The 19,823-nt window shown below is 43.5% G+C and overlaps 1 protein-coding gene across 16 annotated transcripts in view; it reads right to left on the bottom strand.

The window, feature by feature from the left end:
• CIT (citron rho-interacting serine/threonine kinase) overlaps nucleotides 1-18,080 on the bottom strand; it is a 162,206-nt gene extending 144,126 nt beyond the window's left edge. For all 16 annotated transcript variants that reach the window (XM_081790717.1, XM_078435727.2, XM_078435726.2 and 13 more), the window contains exons 1-4: nucleotides 17,994-18,080; nucleotides 16,823-17,072; nucleotides 11,676-11,817; nucleotides 4,451-4,626 (exon numbers count right to left, since the gene is read on the bottom strand). In XM_081790717.1, the coding sequence (XP_081646843.1) occupies nucleotides 4,451-4,626; nucleotides 11,676-11,817; nucleotides 16,823-16,918 (414 nt within the window). In that variant the 5' untranslated portion in view covers nucleotides 16,919-17,072; nucleotides 17,994-18,080. The remainder of the gene's footprint in view (nucleotides 1-4,450; nucleotides 4,627-11,675; nucleotides 11,818-16,822; nucleotides 17,073-17,993) is intronic.
• Between the last annotated feature and the right edge of the window lie 1,743 nt (nucleotides 18,081-19,823).

Raw genomic sequence — 19,823 nt, forward strand, 5'->3', positions numbered from 1 at the left:
TACACTAAAAGAAACAGGCACCCTTTGAGAAAGGTCTGATTGCAAGGGTGGGGCAGGCAAGGTAAAAGTACAAGAGCTTTAACATCTTGCACCAGAAAGACAGTAACTCAAAGATGGGGATGCGTCAAAAGACACAGAAATCAACCTGAAGAGATTCTCATGGCCCAGCTTAGAGGACGATTTGAGTATAAAAATACATAATGACAGGAATGGCTTCTAATTCATTGACTTAAACAGGAACATGCAAGTCCATACAGCTATAAATTAAGAACCTGAAAGTTTTATGAGGATCGGGTATTTCCACAGTCTGAAAGCACCTCCCTACAGAATACTCATGTAATGACGAAGAAGAAAGGGGTGGCCCTACAGTGGAGAAGCACGGCCGATACCTAAGTGAACATCGACATGAATGTGACAAACTGAAATGGGGTCACCCGGTGGGACTCAATGAGAAGAATAGAACATCGTGTCTGTGATATTCTTGCCAAAGATCTATAACCTGAATGAACCTGAGCAACATTAAACATATCTGTATGTTTACAAAATAACTGGCCTGTAATCTTCAGAATGGCCAAGGTCATGAGAGTCCAGGGAAAACTGAGAAGCTGGTCCAGACTGAAAAAGACTAAAAAGACAGGACAACTAAATGTTATGTGTGATCCTGAGCTTGGCCCTTTTGCTCTAAAAGACCATGAAACAGTTGGTGGACCATGAACGGGGTCTTAGGATTAGATGGCAGTAATGCAGCATTGTGTCTTTTCCAATAGTGATGGCTGTATTGTGGTTCACAGGAGAGCGTCCTTCTTGTAGGAAATGCACACTGAAGTCTTTGGAGGTAACAGGGCACCACTGGCAACATGTTTTCAAATGGCTCAGGAAGAAAAACGTTGTTCATAGTTTGTGATAGTTTTACATGTCAACTTAGCTAGGCTATAGCACCCAGCTAATCTCAAGCATTGCTGTGAAGATATTTTGTAGATATGGTTAACAAGTCAACATCTACAAACAGTTGATTTTAGTAAAGGAGATGATCCTTCCTGGGTGGGTCTCAGCCAATCGTATGAAAGAACAAAAGTGAGGCTTCCCTGATAAAGAAGAAATTCTGCCTCAAGTTTGCATTATCAGTTCTAGTGCAAGAGTTTCCAGCTTATTGGCCTCCCCTACAGATTTCAGACTTTACAGTCGTTACAATTGGGTAAGTCATCCATACACATGTATGTATGGATATTCAATGTGTATATGTATATATATTTAATGTGCATATTTTTATATATTATAGAATCCTGGCTGATACACTGTGCTTGCAACTTTTCTATAAATCTGTGACTATTTCAAAATAAAAATTATTTAACTTTAGGGGCACCTGGGTAGCTCAGTTAAGCATCCGACTCTTGGTTTTGGCACAAGTCACGGTCTCATAGTTCGTGAGATCAAGCCCTACATCGGGCTCTGTGCTGACAGAATGCAGCCTGTTTGATTCTCTCTCTCCCTCGCTCTCTGCCCCTCTCCCGCTCTTGCTCTCTCAAAATAAATAAAACTTCAAAAAAGTAGTAATAATTTAACTTTAAATATGCCTTCTTCCATTTATTTTAACATCTATAAAACTCCCGGGTTTTAACACGCTAGTTAATATTAGACTACTAAACACCTCAAAATAGTTTTGTCCATGTACTACCTAAAATCATCTTGCATACCACCAGTGCTATATCGAACACATTCCAGAAACAACCCAACTTCTGTAATCTCCTGCACCTGATCTGTGGTCCTTCTTTCCTGGCACATAAAAGGTGTTCAGTGAAGGTTGGCTGAACTGAGAAGGCTACATCTTCATTTGCTCACCATTGGCTCCTCATCTGACCCCTGAAGCCTCCATTAAAATAAAGTCTCAGGTGCCTGGGTGGCTCAGTTAAGCATCTGACTTTGGCTCAGGTGATGATCTCACGGTTCGTGAGTTCGAGCCCCCCATCAGACTCTGTGGTGACAGCCCAGAGCTTGCTTCAGATTGTGTATCTCCTTCTCTCTGCCCCTCCCCCACTTGCACTCTGTCTCTCTAAAAAATAAACATTAAAAAATTATTTTTATTTTTTTAAAATAAAATAAATGGTCTCTGAGGACTCTTCTGGTTCTCACAGAGCCCTGAACAGGTGTGCTGGCCTCTCCTAGGTGATAGGTCTTGCTTACAGGATGTCGCCTCTCTCTACCTCCTTCTCTGGCATTTCCTTTCATTCACACCCTGTGCTGGTTTTTCTCTTCTCATGCCCTTAAATTATGAAGCCTTGCCATGGCTCAATTAAAGACTCTTCTTTTATTCACCCTCTTAAGGAATGGTTGGGTAGCTTTTATTAGTTCCTAGATGTGTATTATTTTTAAAATCCCCCAGCCCACACCTCACACAGGGTCATCGTGAGTCATTCACCGGAAGGAAGGCACCCTATCTGCACATCTCTGTCGCTTGCCTGCAGTGCAGTATATTAGATTGTTTTCTTTTTACATGCACTACTTCCCACCTAAAACAGAAGCGTGCAAGGTCAGGGCTACACTTCATGCCTCCCCTCAAGGACCCAGAAGCACACCACACACAACAGGTGCTCAGTAAGTTTGTACCGAGGATAGGTGGCTGCTCAGATACTGGGAGGTTAAGTGAACACCTCCCATTCCTCCCTTCCAAATGATCGGCAACGTCCTGTCATTTCTCCTTCCCGTGAAGTAGCTCACATTTCACTGCTAAACACAGGCTACATCATTCTCGGACTCTGACAAGCAGCTTCCTGCCCTCCGCTGCTTCTTTGACTGGAGGCCACGCAAAGCCACTGAGTCCTCAGACTCTGATCCCAACCTCCTCCTTCCAAAAGTGTAAATGATCCCCAGCTGCCTCACAAAGTGAGCTGCCATTCCAAACAGTTCTTGGGGGAATGAGGAGTTAACATTTAATAGGTACAGAGTTTCTGTTTGGGAGGATGAGAAAATTCTAGAAATACTGGCTATGGTTGCACAACATTGGTAAATGCACTTAAGGCCAGTGAATTGTACCCTAAGAAGGATTAAAACAGTTAAAACCCTAATTAAATAATTACAACCCTAATTTTAGGGGCACCTGGGTGGCTCAGTCAGTTAAGTGCCCAATTTTGGTTCCGCTCATGATCTCATGACTCAGGAGTTTGATCCCCGCATCGGGCTCTGTGCTGACAGCTCAGAGCCTGGAGCCGGCTTCAGATTCTGTGTCTCCCTCTCTCCCTGCCCTTCCCCCACTTGCGCTCTGTCTCTCTCTCTCTCTCTCAAAAATAAAAAAAAAAATTTAAAAAAAATTTTAAACAGTAAATTTTATGTTATGTATATTTTGCCACAATAAAAAAAGGTTCATCAGATTTCCCACCAATTACCCTCTCCCCACCCAAATGTCTCATTTCTCCCCATTTCCTAGTCCCATCTGTTCTAAACCACTAAGGAAACACACACACACACACACACACACACACACACACACACACACATCTGTACAGCATTCTAGTACTCAAACCTCCAGAACGTCACACATACACTTCCACCTGCCACACTCCTGTCACGTCTCTCCGCCCAGAACCTGCATTCGCTTTCAGCAGTGTGAACCTCCCCTAACCGTCCCTGGCTCACTCACATCTCTCCTCACTCCCCAGCTGGTGAATTTGCTAACTGCTCTCCCTTCTGTGATGTTTAGCTGCTAAGCGCCTGCTTTATACATTTGCATTTTTTCTCCACTTTCCAAAGTTGTTTTTAAAACCCTGCAACTAACGGCCATGGAGCTTCAATTCCTTTCACGGGCTTCCCACGGAGCCGGGTACATTATCAGACACATGATGTGTGCTCGGACGTCTGTAACTAATAAATTGCTCTGAACGCCAAGGCTGATGGCAGTCTCTCCAGAAACTCGGCAAATGAATCGATATGTCTGGAGCAGCAGCCTTGTTTAAAAGAAAGAAAAACACCATGACCATAAAAAAGAAGTTCTTACCTGCTCTCAAACAAGCAACACTCTCGCCACAGGACGATTTTATTTAATTTCTTCAAAGGCCTGTTTTAAAATCAAACACATATGCCCACAACACAAGTATAGAAAATGTGCACACAACCATATGCTGCCTAACCCCACAATATGCACATGTCGAAACTGCCAGCTGACGGTCATAAAGGGTCATCTTAAATTCATTAGTTAAAAGGCCACGTTGATTCTGAATAAAATACAACTATAGAAACACAATAAAGCCATCGCGGGAAGCTTGTGAGCCCTCAAAATGAGTCAGTATCAGTTCAAGAAAAGCTGAGAACAGGAGAGCTCTTTCTGCAACTGTAATTAACCAAAGAGTCGCCGAGGAAAACTTGCTCAATCCCAGATGTCAATTCAGCAGATGATTGCCCCTGCAGTGAACATCCTGGTACAGAAAGGGGAAAGGGTGTGGTGTGAAAATGCTCCTACCTGCTCTTGGGCCAACAAGGCCGTCTTCTTCATGACCTTCATGGCATAGACGTCGCCAGTTGCTCGCTCTCTTACCACCTGCACTTCAGCAAAGTGGCCACAGCCCACGAGACTTCGGAATTCAAAGTCTTTTGCTGAAGGCTGGAGCTCCTGTAACTCAGCGATGGTGTCGGAATCTGCAAGAGATGTAAGAGTTACTCCCAGGTGAGTGAAGCACTTTCCAATACACGCATCTTTATGAAAGCACAAAAAAAAAAAAAAAAAAAAAAAAAAGAAAGGAAAAAAGTGTTCCTATGTGTTCCCTCGCTGTCAAAAGACATTTTAGTCACTTTCCCATCCGTCATGAATAATTATAAAATCAGCACAAAAGTGTTTTTATATGTTAAGTTTAAAATTAAGGGCTCCAGAAATTCCAAAGCAGTTTCCATGGTAGCTACGATTTGAATCCTGTAGACTCAGAAAATAGGAGGAGAACACAAATCAGGCTTTTCTTCTTCCTCTCTGAAGGCCACAGGGCAGCGTTTGGTCAAACGCGCTTATCAGCATTTAGACTGGTTCATAATGTGACGTAAGCAACACGATTCCCAACTCAGTCGACTTTAGAACTGACCTCCGGCTTATCCCATTCTAGTGCTACTGCGCAGTGTTATCCCACAAACCCATCTCTTTCGGATTGTCAGTAATACCTCCTTTCCCTTAATATGGAGCAGTGCTACCAAAAAGAAAAAGAAAATGGAGCCCTGACATTTGCTCTGCAGCACTGACAGGTCACACACCTGGAAGGGTTTGCAACTATCTGTTTCTTTGCCTATGGTCGTACTCCTTTTTCAAGTGCAATCTCTCAGTCAGTATCTTAGTCTGCTCAGGCTGCCGTAACAAAATACCATAGATGAGGTGGCTTAAACAACAGGCATTTATCTCTTACGGTTCTGGAGGCTGGGAAGTCCAAGATCAAAGTGCTGGCAGACCGAGTTCCTAGTGGGAACCCACTTCCTGGCTTACAGACAGCCATCTTCTCACTATATCCTCACAAGATGGAGAGAGACAGAACCCTCGTCTCTCTTTTTCTTCTTCTAAGGACAACAATTCCATCACAGAGGCCCCACCTTCATGACTTCATCATCATATGAATTTGCAGGGGGACACAAACATTCAGTCCATAACAGGTGGAGATCCTGAATGTATGAAGTATGGATTAAATGGATGGCAGATTTGGAATCTACAGTATATTGACTGACACTCTAAGAACAGTAAGCTGGGACATCACTGGATATGCAATGACTCTCTAAGGATCTGAAAGAGGGAAGTGGAACAGCTGTAGCTGACTAAAAAATTCAATCCTGCACATTACAGAGAAGCTGCATCAAATATAGGGGTTATGCTCCAAAGGAAGACAAGAGGAACACGGAATCAAAATTATTCCGGAGAATCCCTCAGAAAGGTGCCATGATGAGACCAAGAGACTCTTGATATCCCAGACAGACACTAAAGTCCTCCAGGCATTAGGGCAGGTTGCCCTTTCCATGGTTGGGCACCAAATAAACTTGGGAGCTACATTCTAGAGCTACGCTCAGCAAGTTATTCACACAATAGGAGGAAGTTAATCCAACAAGGGGAAAAGTCATTTCATTACCTATAGTCATTGAGCAGAATATTGATAAATTAGCCAATACAATGTTAATTGGTATCCACCTCCTTTCTTTGTTGTGTGGGTGGAGTCGCATTCACTTGGATCAAAGGTACACATGATGAACTCCACTGTACTGAGTGCCTTCCCACCTGTCTCTTCAGCCAGTCATCCTGAAAGCATTTCCCTTTGGTCCCTGGAGGAATCAGGCAAGCGTGGTCGGCACATCCGAATATATTCATCATAACCATTGCGAAAAATAAATCTGGAGCACCTTTGTGGAGAATTCATGCAGAAGCAAGACTGAACGCTGCACAATATCTTCCTTCTGCCCTGCCATCCCTGTGCCAAGCCCTGTCTCTCTTCCCTGCCATTTTTCCAAGTTTCTTTCAGGTCAAGTATTTGAGTTTTGAATTATAATTCCCCAAATATGCTGGCTTGCAACTTCCTGGGTTGAACCTGATTTTATTACTGCTTGCGCATGAAGCCAGCCTCTCCCAATTCTCTGTTAGGCCTTGGGTCCCTAAGTTGCTTACTGCATTTGTCCAACTCAACTCTGGATCCATCGCTGTAACCACCAGGCATTTCAGTCACACAAGTAAATAAACCGCTATACACAGAACCACAAGGATACTCAGAATTCTGAGAAACCTTACCAAATTTTAGGTCTTATTCCAAAGGCTTTGAATTATTAAGGTGAATGATTGAGATACTAAACTCAAGTCTATGACTATTAAAAAAAAAAAAAAAAAAAAAAAAGACGATTCACAATTTCCCTCCATGCCAGCAGCTTCTGTGATTCCAAAACCACATCACACTTCAGCCCTGCACACTGTTAGTTACAGCATTTAAGTACCGAATATTGAGGTGGAAATGAAGACCCAAAGCATGGTAATGAAAAGGCAGTCAAAGCGTGACCTTGTCAGATAAACATTTGGACCCAGGGGCAAAAGCCAATACAGCACAGTGTATCGCTTCCTTTTCTGCAACTCAGTCATTCAACATTTCAATTTCTAGGAATTTGTCCTTCACAGAAACGTTAGCAGATGTGCTCGAAATAGACAGGAAGATATTCATCATGAGCACTGCTTGTAACAGAAAAATAATCAGAAATGACCTAAAGGTCCATCAGCAGGGAAGTGGAATCGACCTAAAAGTCCCACCCACATAAAACCATATTAAGCACATGAGGTAGCTCAATCTCCACTAGAATATATTACATATTCTTTAAGGGCAGGAATTTTTGTCAATGCTGATCACTACTGTGAACACAGTACCTAAAACGGAACCTGGCACACAGCAAGTGCTCCGTATTTGTTGAGTAAATACAATGCTAAGTGAGCAAAGCTAGTAGCAAAATATTACATACATATGATCCACTTTGTGTAAAATTAAACAAAAGTAATGTAAGAACATACACGCAAAGGGTTGATAACTGCTTGTTGACTGGTACGCATGAGCTCATTACATTATTCTCTTTACCTTAAGACCCACTTCAAAATGTCCATAATAAATATTTTATAAGGACAAAAAAATTGCAACACTATGCACCAAACTGTTAACAGCAGTTATCTTAGATAAGATTTTGAGGGATATTCTCTCATTTTGACCTTTTATTTATTTTTATTTTTAATTTATTAGACAGAGAAAAAGGAAGAGAGTGCAAGAGTAGGGGAGAGGGGCAGAGGGGGGAGAGAGGGAGAGAGATAGAGAGAGAGAATCCCAAGCAGGTTCCAAGCTCAGCCCAATGTAGGGCTCGATCCCACGACCCTGGATGGTGACCTGAGCCAAAATCAAGAGACTGATGCTCTAACTGGCTGAGCCATTGAAGCACCCCATGTTTATTTAATTTTTTTTATCATTTGGACCTTTTATATATTTAACTTTGTATTATGTTTAGAATTGGAAAAAAAATTTCTTATAGTTATAACTCGCCCATACATACTACAGTTGTTAACATACAGAAGCTTTTGCCTACAGTAAATGTAGCTGAAATAGGATTAAAGCTACCGTCAAACCACCAAGAATAGTCCAATGTCAACAATTATCAACACTTTGTTATTCATGTTTTATTTTTTTAAGTTTATACACACACACACGCATGCACGCACGCACACACAAGTGGGGAGGGGCAGAGAGAGAGAGAGTGAGAGAGAGAGAGAGAGAGAGAGAGAGAGAGAGAATCCCAAGCAGGCTCCACACTGCCAGGGCAGAGCCTGACACAGGACTCAAGCCCACGAACCGTGAGATCATGACCTGAGCCGAAGTAAGACGCCCAACCGAGCCACCCAGGAACCCCCATTCATGTTTTAATATCAGTTTATTTTTTACACAAATTCTACAATACAATACTTACAATTTTGCCCCTTAACTTTGTTCACTCAGCAACATAATCATTCGACCAATATTTACTGAACATCTATCATGTGCCAGACACTGTTTTAGGCACTGGGAATAGAACAGTAATTAAGAAACAAAAATCTCTTCCCTGGGTTCCCAGATGTGGGTTCCCTGTCCTACTTTGGCTCCAGCTAGGGATACCACTTCAGGGCCATACCCACTGTCTCATTTCCTCCAACGGTCTCCATGCAGTAGCAACTTTTGGGCCCTTCTACCCATGTAAGAACACTTAGATTCCAAAACAAACTTAAAAAGAGGTTGGGGGGGGGCGGGGGAACCAGACATACTAACGTAATCACCCTTTTCCAATCACAGCCTCTCAGCTGTACTCTCCAGGAAGCCTCTTCAAAAATATGAAACAGTTCCTTGCAAGAGAATTCTATTAGAAAAATCTACATTTCGCTAAGCCTAAGCCCCCTGATTACTGAATGAGTCTAGAAGATCCACTACTTTAAAGTAACCAGAGGGCAGACTCAAGACTAATGAAGGAGCCGGTAGATGGCTTGATAAATTAGTCTGTCTCATAATTTCCCTTCCCCTCCCACTCCCTATTTGAGGATTTAAATATTCAAGAAAATAAGGTGGGAGTTTATTCAAAAAAAATATGGAATAATGAATAGTACCCAAGTACATTTCAAAGTTAAAGACCTACAATATATTAAATATACTTGGAGGCTGGTGGCTACCATTACTGGTTAACATTTATTATCTCCTGTGTGCCAGGCAACGTAAGCCTAATCTGTGCACTAACTCATTCAAGCCCCACACAGCTTTATTGGATATGCATTTTCCCCATTTTGCAGATAAGGAAACAGAAAAGACAAGTGGACATACACTAATTTTATCTACTGAAAACTCTCAGCTCCTTTGGGCACTTCCACATCCCCCATTCCATGAGACCCTGGTAATTGCAGTGCCCTGAACCCCTAGGCACCCAGAGGAGGCCCATAACACTTGACATCCTGGCCTGGCCCCTGGTCACGGGGTAGACAGATGACCCAGAACAGAACCAGTTAAAATCTTTCCTGGGGATCCTATTAATATAGAGAGTGGAAAATAAATATTGCATAAGGTGTGGTAGCCATCTCCAAAGATGGTGCCAACGAATCATACACACACCTCCTGGAACTCACGCCCTTATGTCTAGACTCCCTGGCACATGGAATCTGGGCAGCCCCACGACTCACTTCAAACAAGACAATGCAGCCAAAGAGATCTTACGTCCCTTCCACACCTAAGCCCTGAGAAGTCCCAGCAGTTTCCACCGTGGTGCTTTTGAAAGCCCTGAGCTACCATGTAAGAAGTCAACATCTCTACTAGAGAGACCATGTAGATCAGAGGTCAGAAAGCTTTTCTTTAAGGGCCAGAGAATAAATATTTAAGGCTCGGTAAGCCATATGGTCTCAGTCACCACTACTCAAAGGCCTTGTAGTGGGACAGCAGCCACAGGCAGTATGTGAACAAATGGGCCTGGCCAACACCTTCCAGTAAAACTTGCTTTACAAAACAGGGATCCCAGGCTGTAGTTGGCTAACCCTTGATGGAGAGACCACACAGGGAAGCCACTTGGAGAGCAAGAGGCCTGGAGACTTCACAGAGACAGGGAAAGTCCCCGTCATCCCAGAGTCCCAGCCTAGTCCAGCCCTCTAGGCAACATACCAGACACTGTGCAGGCCATCTTGGACTTTCTAGACGAGGAGAGTCCTGGGTGCCTGCAATCTTAGCCCAAGTCACATGGAGTGGAAACATCCTCAACCCACAGATTCATGAGGCATAATACAACGATTATAGTTTCAGACCACTATAGTTCAAGGTGCATGGTTACACAGCAAAGTCGCATAAGGGAGGGTTTCTCAAACTCGGCACTACTGAAATTTTGGGCCAGATAATTCTATGCTATTCTGTCATTGCAGGAAGGTCAGCATTATCTCTGGCTTCACCCACTAGATGCCAGGAGCACCCTTCCCTTCAAGTTGTGACAACTGAAAATGTCTCCCAAACATTGCCAAGTGTCCGGGGTGGGGGGGTAGGGAGGTGCAAAACCACCACTGGCCAAAAAACACTGATGTAAAGTAATAAAATACAAAACTGGGACACCAGCAGCCCACTCCCCCACATTGAGTAAGACACGAACAGGGTGTGGCCAAGGCTGATTTATGACTTTCATAGGGCCTAGGTACATCTGCCTTCATCAGCCTCTTCCTCCATTAAAAAAAAAAAAAAATCAGGGGGCGCCTGAGTGGCTCAGTTGGTTAAGCCTCCAACTTCGGCTCAGGTCATGATCTCACTGTGGGTTCGAGCCCCGCATCAGGCTCTGTGCTGACAGCTTGGAGCCTGGAGCCTGCTTCGGATTCTGTGTCTCCCTCTCTCTCTCTGCCCCTCCCCTGCTCACGCTCACTTACTATCTCTCTCTCTCAAAAATAAACATTAAAAAAAGTCAAAAATTGTATTTTATGATACCACTGACAAAAGGATAAATACAACCCAAAATCACTATAATTATTTTGTTCATAGTTTTCTTGTTTCAAACTAAATTTAAATTAAATTAATGAAAATAAGTGCAATTTATTAAAATTAAATACTGTGCCTGCTATGCCTGCAGGATTATCGGCCCTGAGTGGATATAAGGATGGAGCCAGTGGGGCGCCTGGGTGGCTCCGTCGGTTAAGCGTCCGACTTCAGCTCGGGTCACGATCTTGCGATTCGTGAGTTCGAGCCCCACGTCGGGCTCTGTGCTGACAGCTCGGAGCCTGGAGCCTGCTTCAGATTCTGTGTCTCCCTCTCTCTGACCCTCCCCCATCCATGCTCTGTCTCTGTCTCAAAAATAAACAAACATTAAAAAAAAAAAAAAAAAAAAAAAAAGGATGGAGCCAGAGGACTAACTCACATATCTGGATCCAGCCATGCCTAAAGTTTGACCCATCCCTGGATGGGATTCATGAGCTCGGTTTCATGAGCCATAAATTCACTTATTTGGCCTAAGCTAGTTTGAGTTGAGTTTCTGTCACTTGCAACCAGGAGACCTGACTTATCTGTTCTCCCAAATGCAACAGGTGGAAACTGACCTTAAAACTGAGTCTGCCTTCCTCAGAGCAGAGTTCCTACTCACTACCACCAACCACTAACTCATTCTGCCTGGGGCATTTTTGCAGTTTTCTCTCCCAGAACACTTTTCCAGAAAAACCTCTCCAAACTTACATTTGCGGACAAAGTTGCTCACGTGCTTAATCTTCATCAGAGCAGGCTGACTGCATTCTTCAAAGAGAACGAAGAGGGCATCTAATATCCCTTCTCGGGAAAGAGGAGACATCTGCTGTTGAGTCAGAAAGGGTGGTTTCCCCTAAAAACAGCAAACAGCAGATGGAGACACTGTCAATAATGAAAAGCTTTGATCAATAACATCCACACAGAGTAAATTACAAGCTACCAACTCTAACTGCTCACGACACACGCTAACAGCACAATTCTGTGGCTTCATTCTTTAAAGCGACATCAATGGAGAGTCATTAAGTTATCACTTGTACAATTCCATTATTGTGGGCTTCTTTCACCGGTGCCTGGGAAGAAAACCTTCACGAGCGTGCCGTTGATAAGAAAAGGTCCCTCCTTCTTAACAGTCTGAGGCTCACGGGAACATTTACTCCGGACCCTGCTGGTTCTGACGTGTTTCCATGTCTCTACAATAGGACACAATGATTGCTACATCTTTCAAGTGCGCCCAGAGGTTTGCTAATATAACTGCAGTTTCTTTAATTTACTTGAACAATCTAAAGTAGTGTGAACGAAGTGCCCACACTGAAGCTGAATTTATTCATGACCTAGACCAACAGTTCCAAACTGGCAGACTGTATCTAGCCCACAGACATGTTTTGTTTGGCCTGCGGCATTTATTTATTTTTATTTTTTTTTAAGTTTATTTCATTTTTGAGAGAGACAGAGTGTGAGCAGGGGAGGGGCAGAGAGAGAGGGAGACACAGAATCCAAAGCAGGCTCCAGGCTCTGACCTGGAGTCAGCACAGAGTCAGACTCAGAGCTTGAACTCACGAACCGCAAGATCATGACCTGAGCCAACAGTATGATCAGACGCTTAACCAACTGAGCCACCCAGGCACCCCAGGCCTGCAGCACTTAAATTCGAATTTTCTGCCAATATTGAAAAATCAGGAAATTCCATTCAAAAGAAAGGGTGGGATTTGAGGGTTCTCCTAAAATACTGGAGGGTTGGGCAATATTGTCCCACATTCCCGTCTGGTGATGCTGAGCTGTGGTTGAGTGATGCTGCCCCTCTGTAGTGAATGTGTTCAGCAGTTCACTGCAGACCTCACTGCCAGTCTTCCATCTGGCCCATGTGACTCACTTATACTCACTTCCTGGCCCCTAGGGACATGAGTTTGCAACCTCTGGTCTAGAGCAAAGATTTCCATGGGCCAGGCTATGGATTGTGTGGGGTCTCTCTGCCAAGATGGCCACCAACAGGCCCTCTAACTCTGTAGGTGCTGCTGCCACTCCCATCGAGAGCCAGAGTCTATTTCTCCTCCCCTTGAATCTGTACTTTCTCTGTGACTTGCTTTAAGCAACAGAAGGTGACACAAGTGACACTGTGCCAGTTCTGGGCAGAGTTCTAAAGGAGCCTAGCACCATCTGCTTTTCTCTTTGGGGAAGCCAGTCGCCATGTAAAAAAGCTTAGACCAGACGGGGGTCAGCAAACTATGGCCCATAGGCCAATCTGGCCCACTGCCTGTTTTTATAAATAAAGATTTATTGGAACACAGCCACACCCACTCATTTACATACTGTGGCTGCTTTTGTGCTACAGTGGCAGAGTTGAATAGTTGGAGCTACTCCCAAAGCCTAAAATATTTATTATTTACAGAAGAAAGTTACCAGCCCTGGGTTAGATTACTGAATAATGAAGGACTTCATAGAGAAGTCAGCTAGAAGAAAAGTCAGATGCCCCAGCCAGCAGTCAGCACCCAGATGTTCCAGTCCTAGCCAAGCTCCCAACATAATATGGCCCCTTGAGTGACCCCAGCTGACATCACAGGGTAGAACAGAACTGCCTAGTTGAATCCAAATAACCCACAGAATCAGAAGAAAAATAAATCATTGCTGCTTTAAACTTTGTGAGTGGTTTCTTACACAGCACTGGATAATAGAAACAGACTGGTTACATTGAATCACCTGAAGAACTTAGCCAAAAAACAACAAAAAAATTCTCTGGTGCTATCCCCGACCTACTGAGTGAGAATTTTCCAGGTTGTGGCTTAGAATCTGTTTTTTTGTTTTTTTATGTTTACTTATTTTTGAGAGAGGGAGAGACCAAGAACAAGCAGGGGAGGGGCAGAGAGAGAGGGGGACACAGGCTCCAAGCTGTCAGCACAGAGCCCGACGCGGGGCTAGAACTCATGGACCGCGAGATGATGACCTGAGCCGAAGTTGGCCGCTTAACCGACTGAGCCACCCAAGCGCCCCTTAATGTTTATTTTTGAGAGGGAGAGAGACAGAGCATGAGTGGGGTAGGGGCAGAGAGAGAGGGAGGCACAGAATCCTAACTAGGCTCCAGGATCTGAGCTGTCAGCACAGAGCCCGATGTGAAGCTTGAACTCATGAACTGGAAGTTCATGACCTGAGCCACCCAGTCACCCCTGTTGGTGTTTCTTAAAATGTCCCTTATTTATTAAAAAAAAAAAAAAAAAAAAAAGTCCCTTATTTTTGAAGTGAAAGGACTGGAGATAATAGGCCTTTCTCTGTACATCCTTTACTTGGCAAAATAAAAAGCTGACAAACCTAGATTAGCCCAGCAAATTTGTGAAATTTTGCTGGCTCAAAAACCTAAAAATCTGCTGCCCGCCAACAGAGAAGTCGTTGGAAAGTTAAGCAGAATGTTAGTAGAAGCTAAGACCCAATCTAGAGTACTTACCTGGATGGAAAACAAAATCACTGCTCTATCTAAACCTTGGTAAAATAGCCCTGTACCGGAAAGAACAGTATCCAGTGCCTGTTTAGACAATTGTCATGTGTATGCTACAGTTGCAAACACTAGCAGTTGTGGGGGCAGGAAGGAACTCATCATTAAAAAAAGATGAACTGGGGAGAAGCACAATCCTTGCTTCTATAATGACACTTAAATATAATATACATTTAATAAACTCTGACACACACTGGCAATGTCGCCAGTGGTTACATGTCTGATCTCTGGAGCTTGGCGCTGCCATTTACAAGCTGCATGATCCTGGACAAGTCCTTGCCTCTCTTGCTGCCTGTCTCCTCCTATTTAAAATGTAAGTCAAAACAGTCCTTACATCTGTTCTGATGCGAGATAATCAGGAGCACGCTGGCCCTGTACCCAGCTCTCTGGAAGCCACACTTGTTACATAATGAGCACACTATAAGCCCTTAGTAAATTTTGTAAGAAGTTGGAAAAGTTTTGGAGTAAATGTAGAGGGGCTAAAATGTGGCAGTACTCCAGTCAGCTAGGGTCAGAGGCAGACTATTCATTTGTGAAAAATATCTCATGGCTTAAAATGGCAACAGGGAAGATGGCATAGAACAACCTAAGCCTTCAGTCTGTCTCCACTGATCTGTTTGAACATTCCCCAATACCAGTATTTTGGGGGGGAAATGTCATCAAAAAAGTATTAGTATTTATCATCATACAGGCATCCATGCATAAATACCCTCCTAAATATAATTACTGTTAAGTAAACATAAAATTTAAAATATAATTTAAATAAATGTAAATTAAAATAAAATTTAAAAATAGAGTTACTGTTAAGTAAACATTACTGGGGCACCTGGCTGGCTCAGTCAGTAGAGCATGCAACTCCTGATGTCAGAGTTGTGAGTTCAAGTCCCACATGGGGTGTAAAGATTATTTAAAGTCTTTTTTTAAAAATGTATCATTACTAGGGTGCCTGGGTGGCTCAGTCACCTGGGTGGCTCAGTTGGTTAAGTGTCCAACTTCAGCTCAGGTCATGATCTCAAGGTTCATGAGTTCGAGCCTCACATCGAGCTTTGTGCTGATAGCTTGGAACCTGAAGCCTGCTTTGGGTTCTGTGTCTCCCTCTCTCACTGCCCCTCCCCTGCTCGTGCTCTCTCTTTCAAAATTAAATAAAAACATTAAAAATATTTTTTAAATTTATCATTACCATAACTAATATCATTTCTACACTTAACATTAATAATAGTTACCATTTATAACTATTGGCTTATCAAGAGCTAAGTGCTTTACGTAAATTATCTCATTTAATCCTCATGACAACCCTCTGAATTTGGTGCTCTAACCTCTATTTTCAAGAGTGGCAAATGCAGGCACCTTAGTAATTCAGTTGGTTGAATGTCTGACTCTTGGTTTTCAGCTCAGGTCACGATCTCATGGTTTGTGAGTTTGAGCCCCCACATCTGGCTCCACACTGACAGTACAGAGGCTGCTTGGGACTCTCTCTTTCTTTTTGCCTGTCACCCATTCATGCACTCTCTCTCTCAAAATAAATAAAATAAAACTTAAAAAAAAAAAAAGAGTGGCAAATGGGTTCAGAGAAGGCAAATGAGTCACTCAAGGTAACACAGCTAACTAGTGTGGGGCCAGGATTCAAACCTAAATCTTCACTACTATCCATATTGTCCCCCTGACTTGTGAATATATAAGTCAAACAAGGATTTCTACACGAACAATGTTTCATCTACATCAAAAACAAAAGAATTAGAAATCCACTTGGAAATTATTTCCTGATAGTAAGCTTTAATACTTCTGGGGTGATAGAAATGTTTTCTATCTTTCTTTCTTTCTTTCTTTGTTTTTTTTTTTTTTTTTTTTTTTTTTTTTAAGTAGGCTTCATACCCAGCACAGAGCCCAACATGGGGCTTGAAGTCAGGACCCTGAGATCAAGAGTCAGATGCCCAACCGACTGAGCCACCCATGCAACCCAGAAATGCTCTATATCTTGAATGGACTATGGTTTTCACAGGTGTGGGTATTTATCAAGCTTCGTTTTGTTTGTTTTAAATAAACATCTCTTGAATGAAAATAGGATTACACCTATAGCAATTATGGTCAAATATTTTCTCGATAAATTTTGTTTTTCTTTCTTTAATAAAAGGACAACAGTATAGATGTGTAAAGTGTGAGAAATGATTTTTTTTAAAAAAAGAGAGATCTCCTTTCAAGGACAAGTTCAGCTATCTACTCCTCTGTCCGTACAATGGCTCCTTTTTCCAAAACTATCAGCAATATAAAACATCCAATGAGATTTCTCCTAGAAGATTAGCCTCAGTCCTATAAGGATAAGAGCAACAAGGAGGGGCCAAGGGAACACACGCAGGTGAAAGAGTTGGCAGCCTGTTACCTGGAAGAAATGATTCAACCTGGAGGCCCGGCTGGCAATGGGTTCAGCAGCACCAGCGTCCAGCAGATTCCTTGCTCCATATTTGAACTTCAACATCTCTCCAAAGGTGAAGAGATACAGGAGCAGAGCAAGTGTGTGCTACCAATTTGAGGAGGAAGAGCCTGAAAAATCCTGATCTTCTTCAAGATGTTGGGCACAGGGAGGTAAAAACAGTCACCACACAGGTCTTAGGAAGTTCAGTCTGGCAAATCTGGCATTAAAGAGCAGATTTTTATTCACTATAACAGGAGGTAATACACTTATCTGACATAGTCTCTTACTTATAAATAAATTTATTATCTACTCCACCTATAGTGTAAGCCCTTGTGGAGCTCCACAAGGGCTTACACAGAGCCAGGACACATAGCAAGTTCTAATAAATACTTACAGAATCAATGACTTAAGTAAATGACATAGTATGTTGGAAAGTAATACGTGCTACAGGGGTTAAAAAAGGAGAGGGAGAGAGCAAGGTAAGGGCAATTGGTGTGTGTGAGCAATTTTTAACAGTGTAGTCAGAGTAGACTTCACTGAGAAGGTAACTAACATTTGAAGCAAAACCTGAAGTAGGTAAGTAGTAAGTCTTGCTGATGGGCGGGAGAGGGAAGAAAAGTGTGCCGGGCAAAGGGAACAGCCAGAACTAAGGCTCTGAGGCAGGACCTGGCCTTCGCTAACAATAGCAGGGAGACGCGAGTGACTGGAGTGGCTGGAGCAGGGGGAAAGGCACTGGAAGTAGGAGGTGACGGATGGTACCAAAAGTGAAGGCACAAAATTGTCAAGATCACACGGATAATAGGGAGCTGCCGCGCTCCACTAGCCGGAATAATGCAGTTAATGCGGACAGGTAAATGAGGCAGGGCGGATCACACACGGGACCCCACCCTGTTTAAGAAGGATCTCACAACTCCTCCCGCCCCACGGCACCACCTGCAGACCTTTCAGCTCCCTCGGAGGGGGACCCGCGCACCTCCAGCCTGGGAAGACCCTCAGGCCCCCGGCAGCCTTGGAGGCGGCAACACCGCCCTCCCCGCAGCGGGGGGGGAAAGCCGGGACTGGTGTGGGTGGAGGCGGCCTATCCCCGGGTTTGCAGAGTGGGGTGGGGGAGATATGGGCGTGCGGGGTTCACACTCACGCTCCGCCGACCCAGCCAGTGCGCGTTCTGCTCCGCCCGAGGTCTCCCGCCTCTGCATTTGAACCCCGAACAGCGTGGGCGGGGTTCAGCCGTGTCCGGGCCAATCAGAGTGCCCGCTTCTAGGAGGAACAGCTGCGTGTCAACAAAGTTCCGCCTATGTCCTAAAAGGGATAGAGGAAGTGGAAGGGAGAACCAATCAGATTGTTACTTCCTTTGACTCGTGACCAATGGAAAACGGGCAAGGGCAAACGCGGCCGGGCAGGTCCTGGAAGTTTGAAATTGACGGTTAAGCAGGGTGCTGCATTTATGGAATTGTTTGTGTCTAGGATCCCTGAGGAGGTCGCCAGGGCGCTGTCCTCTGTCTCCTTGCGAGGAGGAAGACAGCCAGGCAGCCCTGATTTTCTTGTTCCTTAAATCTGGCCAAAGTAGGGGGCACCTGGGTGGCTCAGTCGGCTAAGCCTCGGACTTCGGCTCAGGTGGTGATCTCACGGCTCCTGAGTTCGAGCCCCGCCTTGGGCTCTGGGCTGACAGCTTGGAGCCTGGAGCCTGCTTCGGATTCTGTGCCTCCCTCTCTTTCTGCTCTTCCCTCGCTTGTTCTCTCTGTCTCTCAAAAAATAAACATTTTTTAAAAATTGGCTGAAGTAAGAAGTGTTTGCTATTTGGGGAAATCAATTTGTTCTGTGCTACAGCTAAACCAGCTTGAACTTCAACGTGCCTCGGTTCCTGCCACTTTGGGCTGATTGTCCGGCAACAAATAGGTAAACACATTGAAATTGTCAGAAAGGACATTTTAAAATCACTTAAACGCAGGAGATTTCAACAGGCACTTCACTAAAGAGGAAATCCATATGGCCAACAAACGTATAAAAAGGTGCTCAATCTCATACATAATCATGAAACAGTGAGATATAATAACACGCACTCCTCCCCCCAAAAAGGGGAGGAAGTTCTCGCAGTGTTTTTCAAAGATGTGGAGCTTCAGTCATTTATACATAGCTGACTATGAATTAGTACAGTGTCTTTGAAAAAGTTTGGTTCTATTTGCTGTTGAAGACAAGCATATCCTACGGCTCATATGCCCAAGAATGGACAAATAATATTGTATCCCATAATGCCAAAAACAAAAATAAAAACAAAAACTAGAAGCAATGCAAATGTCCCATTAGCAATACAAAGTATACTGGAGTGTTTTCATACTATAATGAAAAGGAATACATACAGCTAAACACAATGACATGAGTTTTGACATGATGCTGAATGAAGGAAATGACAACAGAACAAAGGATGATTTCATTAATACAAATTTCAAAAGCAGACTGTTTCCAAAACTGCAAGGGAGAGATGTGCGCACAGGTGGTAAAACCATAAGAAAGCAAAAGCCAGGATAGTGGCCCCCTGGGGTGAAAATGGAGGCTATTCAAGGTGTCAGGGTGCTATGATCTATTTCTTAACCTGGATGGTAATAATGTGGATGTTTGCTTTATAATTATTAAATTGGGTGTGCATGTACATGTACGCATGTTCTTTTTATGTATATAAAGGAGGAGACGGTCTTTGCTGTACTCTTCCAATTCCTACACTAGATAGAACTGATGTTCTATCTATGAAGATGTCTTTTCACATGCATATGTGTGTGTCCATCAGTACAAAACCGAAGCTATAGGCTTCCTTAATACACTTTTTTTCCCCCACCTGTAACTTGTTCTTCCTCCCTAGGACGATAATGATATTTATCAAGCCCCCTCCCTTACTAAGCAATTTATCTCATTTGATCCTTACCACAACCCTAAGAGGAAGGAACTATAATCCACATTTTACAGATGGAAAAAC

Source organism: Panthera onca, chromosome D3 (genome assembly GCF_046562875.1).
Source record: "Panthera onca isolate mPanOnc1 chromosome D3, mPanOnc1 haplotype 2, whole genome shotgun sequence".
Lineage (NCBI taxonomy): Eukaryota > Metazoa > Chordata > Mammalia > Carnivora > Felidae > Panthera > Panthera onca.